This window comes from Eschrichtius robustus, chromosome 5 (assembly GCF_028021215.1).
Source record: "Eschrichtius robustus isolate mEscRob2 chromosome 5, mEscRob2.pri, whole genome shotgun sequence".
In the NCBI taxonomy this organism is placed as follows: Eukaryota; Metazoa; Chordata; class Mammalia; order Artiodactyla; family Eschrichtiidae; genus Eschrichtius; species Eschrichtius robustus.
The window spans coordinates 15768614-15784706 of NC_090828.1; the positions used below are offsets into that span (position 1 = coordinate 15768614).

General features: G+C 40.1%; 1 protein-coding gene across 2 annotated transcripts in view; it reads left to right on the forward strand.

Annotated features, from left to right (window-relative positions):
* Positions 1 to 14842, forward strand: part of FARSB (phenylalanyl-tRNA synthetase subunit beta) — a 77332-nt gene extending 62490 nt beyond the window's left edge. For both annotated transcript variants that reach the window (XM_068544350.1, XM_068544351.1), the window contains exon 17: positions 13467 to 14842. In XM_068544350.1, the coding sequence (XP_068400451.1) occupies positions 13467 to 13618 (152 nt within the window). In that variant the 3' untranslated portion in view covers positions 13619 to 14842. The remainder of the gene's footprint in view (positions 1 to 13466) is intronic.
* The last annotated feature ends 1251 nt before the right edge of the window (positions 14843 to 16093 follow it).

Below are 16093 nucleotides of genomic sequence, written 5' to 3' on the forward strand. Positions count from 1 at the left end.
TCTGTACCTGTGGGTTTTGGTCCACAGGCTGCAGGATTGTAGTTTTTCTTGCTTCTGCTGTCTGCCCTCTGGTGGTTGAGGCTATCTAAGAGGCTTCATGGGAGGCTCTGGTGGTGGGTAGAGCTGACTGTTGCTGTGTATTTTTAGTTTTTTAAGAAACCTCCATACTGTTTTCCATAGTGGCTGCACCAATTTATATTCCCACAGTATAACAGTGTAGGAGGGTTTCCTTTTCTCCACACCCTCTCCAACATTTATTATTTGTAGACTTTTTATGTTGGCCATTCTGACCGGTGTGAGGTGATACCTCATTGTAGTTTTGATTTGCATTTCTCTGGTAATTAGCAATGTTGAGCATCTTTTCATGTGCCTGTTGGCCATCTGTATGTCTTCTTTGGAGAAGTGTCTATTTAGGTCTTCTGCCCATTTTTTGTTTGGGTTATTCATTTTTTTGTTTTTGTTGTTATTGAGTTGCATGAGTTTTTTGTACATATTGGAAATTAATCCCTTGTCAGTCACATTGTTTGCAAATATTTTCTCCTAGTCCGTAGGTTGTCTTTTCATTTTGTCTATGGTTTCCTTTGCTGGGCAAAAGCTTCTAAGTTCGATTAGGTCCCATTTGTTTATTTTTGCTTTTGTTTCCATTACTCTAGGAGATGGATCCAAAAAATATTGCTGGGATTTATGTCAAAGAGTGTTCTGCCTATGTTTTCCTCTAGGAATTTTATAGTATCCAGTCTTACATTTAGGTCTTTAATCCATTTTGAGTTTATTTTTGTATGTGGTGTTAGAGAATGTTCTAATTTAATTCTTTTAACGTAGCTGTCCAGTTTTCTCAGCGTCACTTATTGAAGAGACTGTCTTTTCTCCATTGTATGTTTTTGCCTCCTTTCTTAAAGATTAATTGACCGTAGGTGTGTGAGTTTATTTCTGGGGTCTCTGTGCTGTTCCATTGATCCATATGTCTGTTTTTGTGCCAGCACCATGCTGTTTTGTTTACTGTAGCTTTGTGTTATTGTCTGAATGCACTACTCAATTCTGATCTTACATATATAAGTTTGGCTTTCCTCAGGGAGGAGCAGCTTTACACGTTGGCAGCACCCTGGTTTTGGTACACTGGTGTGCTGCAGTGACCACTCTCCTCTGAATTCCTAGAGAATGATGTGTTCTGGTACACTAAGTATTAACCCTCAAAGCAGTCAATTCAGCTTTAATCCAGAAGGATTAAAAGGATGGATGGGTGGAGAGAAAAAGAGGTACACATATTGAATACATCTGTAGGTAGGGTTGATAAATAAGTGCTCCTATCTGCAAAATGTGCTTTTCCCCTTGATGTATTCACATTTAGTATTTCCTTTTCTTTCAAGGTGTAGGACGAGGGCAATAATTTTTAGCCCCCCCCCTTTTTTTTGAGAATTGATGGAAGAAACTTGTATAATGTAAACCCCATTTTATTAACTTTTTAAAATTTTGAAACAGTTACAAGCTTACTAAAACAGGTGCAGGACAAAAAACTTTTCCTGAACTGTTTGAGAGTAAATTGCCAACCTGTACCCCTTAATACATTAGCGTGTATTTCTTACAAACAAGGACATTGTCCTACATAACCAAAATATAATCGTCAAAACCAGGAATATATTATTCACGTTAATGTTAACCCCATCTAATCCTTATACCCTGGGCAAGTTTTATCAGTTATCCTTTATATCAAAGAATCACTTGTTGCCTTTAGCTGTCATGTCTCATTAGCCTCCTTCTGGAGAGTTCTAGAATAGTCTCTCCTTGACTTTCATGACCCTGACACTTTTGGAGATTATAGGCCAGTTATTTTGTAGTGTGTCCCTCAATTTGGGGTTGTCTAGATTCAAGTTAGGCAACTTTGGAGGAATGTTGCAGAAGTAACGCTGTCTTCTCAATTCATCCTATCAGTGGCACCCAGTTTCCACTTATAGCTGATAATGTTCACTTTAATCACCTGATCAAACTAGTATCTACTAGGCTTCTTTACTGTCAAGTTATTCCTTTCTCCATTATCATCAATAAACATTTTGTGGGGAGGAACTTTGAAATTATGTAAATGCTCCGTTCCTAATCAGTCCTCCTATTTGTTTATCTATCTCAGTATGGATTCATTATTTCCTGTTTTATTCAGTGTATTTTAATCCATTATTTATTCTGATTCTCACATTGTCCTCACTTTGGCCAGTGGGAGTCCCTTCAAGCTGGCTTCTGTATCCTTTTAACATGTTCCTACTATTCTTTATTATTATTAGCACTCTCTTGCTTTGGGCACAAGAAGATATTCAAGGCTTATCTTGATCTTTCCATTGTCCCATTTCTCCACCCTGGTTCCTTTCAGTGGGGAATGGTGTCTAAAAGTCAAGATGTAGGGTTCTAGTTGCACACAGACACATACATATACTAACTTACTCCTATATCTATACATATTTTAAAGACCGTAAGCCCACAGCAATACCTCCATTCCAGTCCAACACCTTAGGGTTCATTCCAGTTTTCTCCCCTTCTGTATTTGTACCTCACTTCTCCAGCAGTGAGAAACCTGGTTCCCATGATTCATAATTTATTCACTTACTTGCTCATTGCTCCTGTTGGTAACTAAACTCCATCTTGTCCCCTGCGTGTCTGCCCTGCTCATCACTCACTCTCAGTCTCTGACTGCCCTCTCGGGGCTGTTCCCCTCCCACCTGTGGATGCCCTCCCTGCCCCCTTTAGCTCTGACACCCAGTGCCCACACTTGAGTGAGAGGATTTCTTCCTTCCTCAGCCCCTTTAGGGCTGGATTATTCTGGAAGGGAAGGAGAAGACTTTTTAAGTCTTGAGAAGCTTTTATTGGTAGGGAGGTTCTTACTAAAATGAAAGGGAGAAAATAGTTGTATATGGTGATGCTTTTTTGGATGTGGGTGATAATATAGGAAATATATTTCTGGGCTCATCTTATATTGTTTCTGCCTCAGACCTGGAATCAGCTATATTGCCAAGTGGCCCTGGTTCCTTGTAGTGGGAAGTCAAATTTAGATCACAGTCTAGGTGCTAAGGTTGCTCATTGCTACTGAGCGAGTCATTGTTTCTAGGACTTTTTAGTATGCAGAAGAAAACCTTTTTTAAAAAAATGGTTTTTTTTTTAAAGAAAAGCCTTGAGTTCATATGGATAGTTCCAATTTATGTTCAGGATTAGAGGATTTTTACTTAATATGTTTGTCTTTATAGTAGCTCTTTTTCTTTACATTGAAAATCTTGGTTCCTAATGAATTTACGTTATTACCTATTTATCCATCTTTGTTTCAAAATATCAATATTATCGCTAATAACATTGTTAGAAACAGTTTAAGCTTTATCTTCAGTTCTTTTTGTACTTAGAAAATATTCTACAAAATAAAGTACATTTTGACCAACATATTCCCAGTATTTCTTTTTATCAGGCAAGACTGTAGAAGCCTTAAATAACTAATGCTTGCACTGATTTTTAAAAATATTATATTAATTCACAGTCTGCTTTGTTTAAAAATTAGAAATGCATATTTTACTATGGACTTTGGGGCAGTGGGGAGGCAGAACCTTAATCGAACATCCATTTGGTATCTGTCTTCTCTGGAGTTTCTTTCATCTGCCAGCACATTTCTTCCCTCCCCGTTATGCTGCCTTTAGAGAGAGAGTCTTCAATATATTACAACATTGCAGGAATCCCACAGATTGACATTCATTTAAAGCATTCCTGCTGCTTTTCTATAAATGATAGGCCGACCATCTGACTGCATTGAGGTCCCAGGTGTGGTTTTGATCTTGATGGATTATTTTGCTTTACATTAGTGTTCAATAACTGTGGCCTCATCTCCACCTGCTTGAGAAATAAATGCCAGTAGTCACTTGGGTGACGTGGGCAACCCATCCCCCTCCTGGAAATACCTCTGAGCACCTGCTGGCCCTGGTGGGTCGTGGGTCAGGAACGTTGTCTTCCTGCCGAGGGTTCTTCTAGGCCAAATAGGCCACATACGAGGCCGGCAGCGCGCCTTCAGACCCCAGCCCTCCACACTTGCAGCCTTGCAGCCTTGCGTCTTAGTTGTTCCTTCTTCCACTCCTCCCCCTTCAGGACCCTGTACTCTCATTGTTCCCATTTTGCCCTTTTTAAAAAAATTTTCTTTTCAGGAAAGCATCTGACTTGAAGTTCAGTTGATACATATCAGTGTGAACTTAAGAGATGCTTTAATTTTGGGCATTCTTTCTCATTGTGAAAGGAGAAAAATTTGGTCCCTTTATGAAAATGTCAGGTTATTAGCTTTAGAAAGGGTGGGGCAAATTTAGTGGAATAGAAAAACCTCTCCATCTCCTGAAACCACACCCAGCTGACAGCCACACACACACTTCCTTATGTGAAAAGAGCGTGTTTGGAAGAGGTGAGAGAAGAAACGGAAACAGCAACATGGCCCAGTATATTAGCACATAGGCAGACATTAATTACCTGCCTTTCTCTAAACAATAAACCGTGTGACTGTAGTTACAATAATTTTATTTCTTTTGAATGATGTTGAAGCCAGCCCATAAAGAGTAAACAGTTGAGCAGAACTATCAGATAAAATGCCTTGCTCTAAATGTCTCTAGAACTTCCTGTTGTCTCTTCTGTGAGACCTGTTTTGATGTGTCCAATATTCATCAGTAGCTGTTAAATATTTTATCAATGTTGTTTTCGCAGCCACTACACTTTGACACTCTTCTTCCAGAAGGGAAGGGTTTCTGCTTATTCTCTTAATCCCTAAAGGCCCCTAACTTGTTTGTGAATTGCCTCTTGGAATTATTTTCCTGGACTGCTTTGATGCTTTTTTTTTTTTTTTTCCCCCACCAGTGGAACTGAAAAAAAAGGTAGTTAAGTAATTGGTACTATGCAAAGGAAAATTTTTTAAAAATCAGTGTTGTACAAAATGAGATCAGTATAATCTTATATTAAATTTGTGGTTTGTTGGTACTACCATTGCTAGAAGTCCACTGTTTAACATTTTGATATGTAATTGAACTGTACAATAATTGGCGTTGTTTTACTTGTGTGGTACTACCTTTGGCAAAAGGAAGAAACCAAAAAAGAGCAACAAGTAACATATATGTTACAGGAGCCCTATTTATAACAGTGGATAATTGGAAACAACTCCAACATAAAATACTTAAAGAACAATTTGGCAAACTACGACATATAAATATAATGGCATATGATAAACGTGAATTATAAACTAAGTTGAAAAAGCAGATCTTAAGATGGTACAGACTCTAATTAAAATGATAGGGAAGAATACATTTTGTTGAGCCCTAGGAGGCATGATCAACTGTGATGTAGTAACCGTAACTCTTGTGTGTTGGGTCAGGTCCTGCTGTTGTGTTAGCCCATGTGATTTAGGAGTTAATCCCTTTATGCCAGTTTCTTCATCTGTAAAATGGGAATGATAATGTCTGTCCTGTCTGTACTGCAGGGTAGTTGGGAGAGGCAGATATAAGAATTTGGGACAGCATTTTGGAATGGGTGGTCACTCTCCAGAGTACCCTCCGGGTAGATATTAGGTCTGCCCTTCAGAAAATCAGCATTGGATAAAAGAGTCACAGACTGGGGTTCAAGAAGGAACTGGGTTCTCAGCCTGCTGTTACCTGGCTGTATGGTTTTCTTAACCTCTTTGGTATCCATTTTCTCATATTAGAAATAAAGGCATGGACAGAATCACTGCCAGGGTCATTTCTAGTTTTAAGATTCTGCAGGACTTTAAATGGTTCAGAAGCAGTCTCTGCCGCAGGGTCTAATGTAGCAGCTCTTTTTCTTCACCTTTTTAGATGGTGTCACTGTGGTGCTTATTTTTCTCTTCAAATTATTCCCGTCTTGTTTCAGGAATCTGGAACTTATTCTTTAAGGATGCCTGTGTTATATGGGATTTTAAAAAATGTAGTTCTGTCTTCCCTGGCAAGCTCTAGGTTTTGTCTATATCATGTTGTGTTAATAATATTGTAGAGCATACTTGGTTATGTCCTAAGGCTAGAGGTTGTCAGTCTTTTTTTTTTTTTTTTTTTTTAAAGGTTTTGTTTATTTAATTTTAAACCAGAGGAGGTTTGCAAACATGAAATGGACAGCTTGACCGAAAGTTTGAAAACACTATTCCCTAGGCCTTCCGTACCTTGGGGCCACACACAGAGGTCCTCACTATCCGGCCTATGCTACTGCTTGCCTCGGGCAAGTCCCCTAATCTCCTTGTGCTTCACTTTTTCCATCTGTAACTTGCCTGTCCTTGGGGCTTGGCCAGGGCTGCACTGGGACCAAGTCACTCCCTTTACTGGGGGTGGAAGGAGATGAGTAGAAAGCAGCTTACTTTGTTTTCACGATCTCATTATTCTCTTCTTTTTCTTCTCCACTCCCTACTTGTCTGCTGAAGTTTAATTCTGAAACTACAGCACGTCTATGATAATGACATGTTTGAGGTTATGTTTATTCCATGCTGGCCAAAGGTCTCAGTTGAGTAAGTTAACTAATTGTGAAATTACAGATGCAATCTCAAACACTCAACATTTCCATTCTTTCCTTTAATTAGCCCTAGAATAGTCTCTTTATTATTGTTGTTTTTATTATTTTACTATAACTGTGGAGAAAGTATTGATGATAAATTGCTCATATTTGGTTGGAGAAATTGTCGTTTAAGGGTTTTTATCAGGTGAAAGACTAGGAAAGACCCATTTTATTGACCCAGGAAGGCAGGATGATGACCCATACCTTCTGTTTTTGAGTCGTTTTTCGATATCTGTCCTGTGAACATTAAATGTGAAAATTTGGGAGGAAATGATTCAAGTGCCGGACAAATGTAGGATGGTGGCATTATTTTGGAATAGGAATTTTCAAAACAAGCCGATAGACAGGGCACTTTTTAACCTAAAGTTAAAAACCCTTTGGTTTTACACAAATTAATTTGAGACGGATTTAAAATTGCAACTAGATGTATCACGTTTAAGTTCTCTTAACTTTTTTTTTTTTTTTTTTAAATATAAACTTTCAGGGCATGTATTGCCTTTTTTTAAAATAAATTTATTTATTTATTTGTTTTTATTTTTAGCCGTGTTGGGTCTTTGTTGCTGGGCGTGGGCTTTCTCTAATGGCGGCAAGCAGGGGCTACTCTTCGTTGTGGTGTGCGGGCTTCTCATTGCAGTAGCTTCTCTTGTTGGGGAGCCCCGGCTCTAGGTGCGCGGGCTTCAGTAATTGTGGCACGTGGGCTCAGTAGTTGTGGCTCACGGGCTCTAGAGCGCAGGCTCAGTAGTTGTGGCGCACGGGCTTAGTTGCTCCGTGTCATGTGGGATCTTCCCGGACCAGGGCTCGAACCCGTGTCCCCTGCGTTGGCAGGTGGATTCTTAGCCACTGCGCCACCAGGGAAGCCCCTCTCCTAACATTCTTGATCCTCTTCAGGTTTTGAAATATGAGTATGTATGTATGAGAGACAGATAGTTAAGATGAGACTTTAAAATAGATCCTAAGGGCTCCCTCCTGTGAGCGCAGGCTCCCTCTCTGAGTCTGTGCTGTGGGTGTAGGTGGGCCCAGTGCTCCTCTCCCGTCCAGTTGCCTCCACGTTAAGGGTTAACCAAGTCTGCAGGTGTGTTGGGATTAGCACTGTAAAGTTGTGTAAGGGGTTTTTCTTTCTTTTGATCTTCAGAAAGGGATGAAAGATAGCCATTAAACTCAAGGGATTAGGTCCCCTCTCTTTAAAGACTTTAGGTACCATAAATATTTCACTTCAGATATAAGGTGAAGACTTGTCTATGTCTGGGGGAAAATGGGTGTTTTATATTACCAGTTGGAAACTATTCATTCTCCATTTACAAATTAAATGGTCTTTGCAGAGAACTTCTCTTCCAATCCGGAGTGTACTAAGATCTGAAAAAATGTGTGTTTATATCATGGTAGTTATGCCAATTTTGCCCCCTCATATTCCTAAACCTTTTCTTTTTATACGTTCATGTCTTATCTGCATTGTGCCTTTTCCGCCCTGGGTGCTCCCTCATTCCACTGAGGCACTCCAAAGCTCCCGGTTCTAAAACTTAGAGAACAACCACCCTTAAGAATGATACCCCACTCACATGTTATAAATGTGTGGTTGGGTTTTTTTTAAGCCCTATATTTTGTCTTTTTTTTTCTTCCTTTAAATTAGCATTATTTAGAAAAGGAAAGTGAGGTTGATGTGCTGGTGGCGTAGTGAGTTATGGTTACTACATTTTCAGAAGGTGGTAGGAGACCAGAAGAAAGTCCTGCGTGGGAAATTATAATTGCAGCCCCATTCCACTCTTGGCCGGTCACCTACTCTGTCAGTTTCACTCCAGAATGGAACACTGGCTTTTATTTTATTTTATTTTTCCCTTTGTGTGATTTCCTAGGATGGGTTACTGGACCATGGAATGGATAATTTTATATGTGTCTAATTGTATTAGAATTAGGGCCTCGGGGGAGGAAAGGATAGGGTTTGGGTAGATGCCAGCCCTAGAGTCAGCCTATGAAGTGATTCTTTCTTCCTCCCACCCCGTGATGCATCATCAGTCATTTAGCACAGATTTAAAACACATTCTGTTGGCCCAGTGGCTTCTGCATTTTGTGTTTCATCCCTGAATTTGGGGACTTACGTGTGGTTATTTCTATTAAAGCTCATGATGATAGCTTCTATTATTGGCTATGGTGTATGGGATACACTGACATTCCTTTTCCAGTGTTCCCCACCCTCCTTTTAATTTTGTTCTTTTTATTATGGAAAATTTGATGAAGTACCAGATTGAAGGCAGTTACAGTATGTGGATTTGAACCCCAAAGTATGTATTTAGTAATGTGAAGAAAGGGAAAAGTAAAATTGTATGAGTGGATGATTTTTAGAGATGGATTAAATAAAATACCAAATGAATTAGTTGAAAACAGCCAATGGCAGGGGGTTTAAAGATTAAGGAATTAAGCTTTATGCTTGATAACACCTTGGAGCTTTCAGATTAAGGGTCTGCTCAGTTACCGCCTTAAGCTTCTACTTCCGATGCTTCACAGAATTATAGGAATAACTCTTATGTGTAAAGCGTATCCAAACTTTGGGCCTATAATATTACTCCAAAAGAAAGACGGGGGCAAAAAGAAACTGTGAAAGGTGTTTGGCAACGAGCAAGAGAGGGAGCTCACAAACTCTTTGAAGGTCAATTAGCCAGAAAATGTGCTGAAGACTGGGTGCTGTGCTGGATTACTGGCCCAAGAATTGCCCCCGAGGTCCTCAAAGCGGTCCTGCCGTTTGAGCACAGAGAGACAATTATAGACCTTGAGGAGATGCTACAAAAGCTTTAATTAAGGGACTTACTTACACCCCACTAAGTTCTGGAAATTAAATTCTTGTTTGCGCTTAACTGATGTTTCTTTTGTCTGGGTTTCCGCATGTACTTCAACAGAGGACACTATTTTTCCCAAGTCTGTTTTCCATTCGAAGCCATTTTGCTGTGATGGATACCAGCAAAGCTGAGGGTTTAAACGGTATAAGAAACTAGGTAGAAAAGTGGGCTGAGAGGCTTTTTGCTGGAGAGTGTTTTGGGCACAGGTTGAAAATTGTAGTATTTATGTACCTTGGTACAACAGTAAACCAGAACTCTGTTTGGGCCTAAATGCGTGATTAAAAGAAGAAGAAGGTACTTTGTAGAATTTGAATTTTAGAATTCCCATTCACAAGGCAACATGATTTCCCTTGAATTGGCAGCTTTAGGACTCTGGACACAGCGGGCTGCTCTTCTCCAGAAATATTTTTGTTTGCTAATGAGATAAAAGTCGCCTCTGGCTACCATCCAGGTCTGATCTTTCTTAAGCCTAGACCCATATTTAGGTTCCATTCAGATGTGACTTCTTTTACTTCTGGAAAGACTGGGATTTAAGTTGCCTTGGTCCTAACTAGAGCATTGTGATCACATTGATGTGCTGAGCTCCCCTCCTGCTGATGGAGGAGATGCTCTCATCTTTGAACTCAGGCCTAATTGCTGCCTTAGTGGGGTGGTGTGTTCCCTTTTTTTTGTTAGTGAAGCAATTCTCTTTCTCATCTGCCCTTCTTTGAAGCCATTCACTTCTGTCTGCAAAGTTTGGTTTGAACCATAAAGATTTTTAAAAAGCACTAAGAAATGCTTATGTTCTAGTAACTTAAAATTGTCTTTCAGTATTTCTAGTTCACATACTACATCAGTCAAGTGGTACAGTTTTTCTCTGTTCCCCTTACAAACTTGAAGGCACTTCTGTGTGCCTCTCGACTTATGTCTGAAGAAGAGACCTTTAGCCTTGCTCTAACTCAACAGAGGCATCAATCAAAAAATCTTAAGACCTTGTAGAAATGAAAAAATGAAAAATGGCAAGAAAGTTAAAATTGTCATCACAGGTTAAAATGTGCAGTTTTCGGCAAAGTGGAGTTTATACAGAAATCGCATTATTGGGCTTAATTTTCACCTGTGGATGGGAAGGGGAGCATTAGCATTGGATGAGAGGGCAGAGGACGGACCCCTTTGGTGCCTGCTTCACTGGGAAGCAGCTCCTCTGTGGGGAGGGCCTCTGACCCGGGGCAGTTTAGGGTGCTGTAGTGACTGGGACGGGTCCGTGCTGGGCTGAGAGCTTTTGATATTTGTGTCATTTAGAATGTTCCCACACCTGGATATGTTTTAAATAATGCATAATATGAATTTCATTTCTTTTTGCTTTTCTTCGGAAAGGGGGAAAATTCTATTTAATGATATGAATATTTTTGTTTGACCAAGTATTTAACGGGTTAGTGAGCTTCAGCAGAGTTTGGTGCACACTTCTGGAGAGAGGTCCAGCTGGCATTATGCTTGCTAGCTGAAGAAGAACGTGACTGAATTTTGCTAAAAAAGCTCTGATTCAAAAAGTTGCTTTATGAAGTAAAAATTCTAAGTTCTTATCTCTTAGGCTTTATTTTGCTAACACTGTCAGAGCTAGCACATCTGGCTTAGATTCGAAAATAGTTTGGTTTTATGCTTCAGTTAAAATGAATCCAATCAAATTAGAATTTCAAGATAGATAAAAAGGAAGGATTTTGGTACAGTGAGGATTCTTAAACATAGCAAGGTTATCAGGGAAGTTCTTGAAAACTTCCTCTCTGAATGGCCTTTAAAAATAATCTGGTGTCTTTTTCAGATAGTTTAGTTTATTCAGATGTAATTCTGTATAAGGGGTGCCAGGGGTGATGGAATAAATGACTTTTGGGCAGCCCTTTCAGCTCTATGATTCTTGGTTATACCACTTACACCAACACTTTTACAGACTTGTCATGTGAATATTTATTTGGTGAGGCGGGGCGGTGGTCTTTTTTTTTTTTTTTTTGCCACACCGTACGGCATGCAGGATCTTGGTTCCCCGACCCATGCCCCCTGCATTGGGAGCACGGAGTCTTAACCACGGGACCGCCAGGGAGTACAACTTATGTGTTTTTTTTTTGGCCTGGTTTTATCTTTTAAGTTAGTTAGGTTTTTTTTATTTTGACAGAATTAAAACATGCCATCTTTGTCAGATTTAGCAATATTCATCTCTCTCTCAGGGTATACGTTATCGATGCGGTATGGTTTCTGTATTATTTTATTTGATCCCTCTCTCCAAGTGTGGATTAATGCACATAGCCAAACAATTATAAACTTCAAATGCAGTTCATTGAAATTTTTGCTTTAATAGTGAAGCAGAATTATTTAGTTTGGGGGCATGTGAGAAACAGGCCACCTTATAATTCAACCAGGTTGCTTTGGTGTTATTTAAGAATGACACCAAAGTTAAAAATATTTAACTTATAGTTAAATATTAAAAATATTTAAGTTAAAAATTAAAAGTTAAAAATATTTTTTAAAAGTTTTTAAAAAATATTTAAAATATTTTTTAACATTTAAAAAATATTTTTTAAATTAAAAGTTAAAAATATTTTTCAGGAAAACCTCCTTCTGCATAGTTGTACTGTGTCTCTGTGGTGTGACTGGTGCTGACTTAATGGTAGCACGTGCGTACACACACACACACACACACACACACACACACACACACACACACACACACACACACACACACACACACACACACACACACACACACACACACACACACACACACACACACACACACACACACACACACACACACACACCACCAATTCTGTGTTTCTTCCTTATGCTGACCTTGGAGCCATTAGTAGAGACTCCGAAGTTTACTCTTTCATAAATAATGCACTCACTCTGAAATGGCGGGCTGGAGGCTTGTGGCTCAGCATTTTATAGTTCATGCCAGTAGATGTTTCGGTTGAATCAGTCAGGAGCTGTGGACCTAATCCCTTTACAAGCTGGTGACGAGAGGAATGAGTCAGCATTGGTTTTAACCTCAGTAGCGTAGGGAGCATTGATGCATCCCCGCGGCACTGGTAACTTAGTGACTATGCAGTGGGCCTGTACGTTTGTCTGCTCGCTTGTTTTTAGCTGTTTAAACCTCAAGAACCGTTACTGGGTTAGTAAGCCATATCCATGCCTCGGCACCCAGATGGCGAGGGAACCTTCTGCCTGTCTTGAGTAAATCAGAGGTCAGCCCAGCCCTGTTCTGGGACTAGCCTTTGCTGCGGGTTTACAGTAGATGTGCCAAAACTGCTTAGGAAGTTCTCTCTCCCACAGGAATGTGGGTCACATCCTGGTACGAGGCCTACGCCTGCCGATGACAGTGCAGCTCGCGTTTCTCTGTGGAATGAGGTAGAAAAGAGTGATGTTTTGAATAGTACATGAATTCAGTGTAGGCTTTTAATCCAGCAAGTATCACTATGGAAAAACCTGTTTCAAAACAGGTTCTTCCCAGGCAAAAAGTCGTTGGTTTTACATTTCATTTTTCCCTTTGTCCTCTTTAGAGCAGTTCCACGTCTGCACACTTCCTAAGTCTTCTCCCACCTCTGCTCCTTCAGCCTCCTTTTCTTCATCCTGCCTGGACCGTTGTGATAAAAAACACAGGGCCCTGATTTTCATATTTGCCCCTAACCTTTTCTTTCCTTATAAGAGTGTCTTGGTATAATAGCAAATGCTTCTTTTTTTTTTTTTAAATCTTTATTGGAGTATAATTGCTTTACAATGGTGTGTTAGTTTCTGCTGTATAACAAAGTGAATCAGCTATACATATACATATGTTCCCATATCTCTTCCCTCTTGCATCTCCCTCCCTCCCTCCTTATCCCACCCCTCTAGGTGGTCACGAAGCACCGAGCTGATCTCCCTGTGCTATGCGGCTGCTTCCCACTAGCTATCTCAAATGCTTCTTTTTAAGACCAGAAAGTGTGAGGGAGCACTCTTATTTCATGGCCAGTAGTTTAAAGAAGAATAGTTATTTTTTAAAGTAGACTAGTGAGCTTTCAATGTTAAATGTCTACTGACATTTTTGCCAGGAGAAACGTTGATTTTTCTCTCCCTGTTTTTCAGGCCCTGCATTCTTCCCCGGGCGATGTGCTGAGATCTTTGCCCGGGGTCAGAGCATCGGGAAGCTGGGGGTCCTTCATCCTGATGTTATCACCAAATTCGAGCTGACCATGCCCTGCTCCTGCGTGGAAATCAACATTGAGCCGTTTTTGTGAAGATGGGTCTCTGTTGTGTGGTTCTCGCCCCGAGGGTCCCTCTCTCCTCCTAGGTGCCCTTTAGTTGTCCCCACAGTAAGTCCACTTGTGCTTGTGCATTAATGTTGAATAAAGTAGAAAGCAGTGTCTGGCTCCGTGGGTGGTACTGCCATCCCCGCATCAGGCCAGCTTGTACTGCACAAATGCGGCATCTGCTTGAAGCTGCCTTGTCCATGAGAGCCCAGTGGGGGGCCAGGAGCTGTTCTGAGAAACAGAGAAGCTCTCCACACATCAGAGCCTCTCACCGTCACCACCACGTCTGCAGGACAGAATCCTGTTCTTTTCCCTGATGAAACGAGATAGCTGATTAGAGCACACGTACGAGGTTAACTAAGAATTTTTAGTTCTTATTTTATACATTTGATGCATGTTCATCACTGGGAAACAATAACAGCATTTTAAGAAAACTTCTTTTAAGAATTAGTGATGGTCTAATAGTTAACAGCCTTTGAAGTCATCTTAAAGTGAAAGAAAAATGCACACGTATTCAAAATATTTGAGGGTGCGTCGGTATTGGCTACTCTGTCTGTGATACTCAGAGATGGGGTTTGTGGACACACAGCACAGATTCATTCTGCTAGAAGAGTTAAAAGGGACACACTGGTACCAGTGCACTGTGAACATTAGGAAACAATGAAAAACTTACTTTTACCCTAGGCCATAACATTTTATTGTTGTCAGTGTTATAAAACCATGGTTTTAAATAATTAATAGAGCTACTAGTTTCTGTCTTATTTTACAGGGAGGTATTAGGTCTCTCCTTCTCTGAAGCTAAGCTTCTGCCAGTCTGCCTTGTCTTAACCTCCTAATTAATTTACTTTAATACTTTCATCTAGAATCCTCCAGTAGGTACCATGTATTGAAAAAAGCTGGGTGTAATGTTTGTTTTGAGAAAAGTTCTCAGTTACTGTTGAGACGATATGAAACACAATAAATTGTAAAACTTCAAAGTAAGTCCCCGTAGAAATAGCTAATAAGGATAGACAAGAATTATGTTTATGGAGCTTTTGCTGCACCTAATACTAAGACTATATTACTACCTTGAATCAGGGCAGCAGTGTCCAGCTTAGCAAGATTTGTGAACGTACAGACTGCCATCTCTTCCTTCCCAATCCCGTTGTAAGCTGATCCTTACATTTCAGTAATGAAGTGAGATACGCCCATTAAAAATAATGCTTGTCAAAAGGTTTGTGTCCAGCATTCATAAAGATTTCTTATAACTTAAGACGACCCAGCTTTTAAAAAATGGACAAAAGATGTGAACAGACATTTCCCAAAAGAAGATGAATGAAATAAGCACATGAAAAGATGCTCAACATCATTAGTCATCAGGGAAATGCAAATAAAAAAATAAACACGAATTAAAATGGCTAAAATCAAAAAGACTGACTATACCAAGTGTTGGTGAGACTGGAACTTTCATGTGTGGCAGGTGGGAATGTAAAGTGATACGGCCACTTTGGAAAATAGTTTTGCAATATGTTAAATCATGAAACAAACACACATCTGCCATCTAGCCATTCTACTCCTAGGTTTACTCTACTCATATGGCCATCCAAAGATTTTTATGCAAATGTTCACAGCAGTGTTGTTATTCAAACAGATGAATGGATAAACAAATTATAGTATATCTATACTATGGAATGCTTCTCAGCCAAAAAAAGAACACAAACTACTGACACTCGAAACAACACGAATGAATCCCAAAACACTACACTAAGAAGCCAGACACAAGACTACAAGTGATGCCATTTATATGAAGTTCTAGAAAAGTCAAAGGCAGATTGATTGGCTAGAGCCTGAGGAAGGGAAATTGACTGCAGAGAGTTAAGAGGAAACTCTTTGGGGTGATGGAAATATCTATACCTTAATTACGGAGGTAGTCAAGACGTAGGTTACACCTCAGTAAAGCTGGGAGAGAAAAATCAATGCAACATGTTGTATTTTAATATGAACACCAGCAGATGCACACATAGGGTAAAAGAGCATGAATTTTAGAATCGGCATGTCTGCTCATGATGGCTTACTGGTCCACTACCATTAGTGAGACATTCTCCCCTAGTTTCAAGTTCGCTATGATTGAAGTCAGGGTTTGTGAGTCATGTGATAGCCGTTGCTGAAGTGGGTGGAGCCATTAGTTCTGTTAGCAGCCAGCCACCTGGATGATTTTTGGATGATCAGAAACAACTTGTAATGAAAAACCCAGTGATACCTAACTGTATATCCCAGCATGAAAGGGGAAAGATCAACTCCATCCATCATGTGGAGGTTTCTGCCCTCTGAAGCAGGAAACAGCAGGAAGAATAACAGTATCGGGTACATGAGAAGAAGGAGAAAGGAACCTTCGACTTATGAGTGGAGGCTCCACAGCCAGATCGTCTTACACTCGTCCCCGTGAGGCATTTGAACTGGAGCCAGAGCAGTCTGTGGGCACTG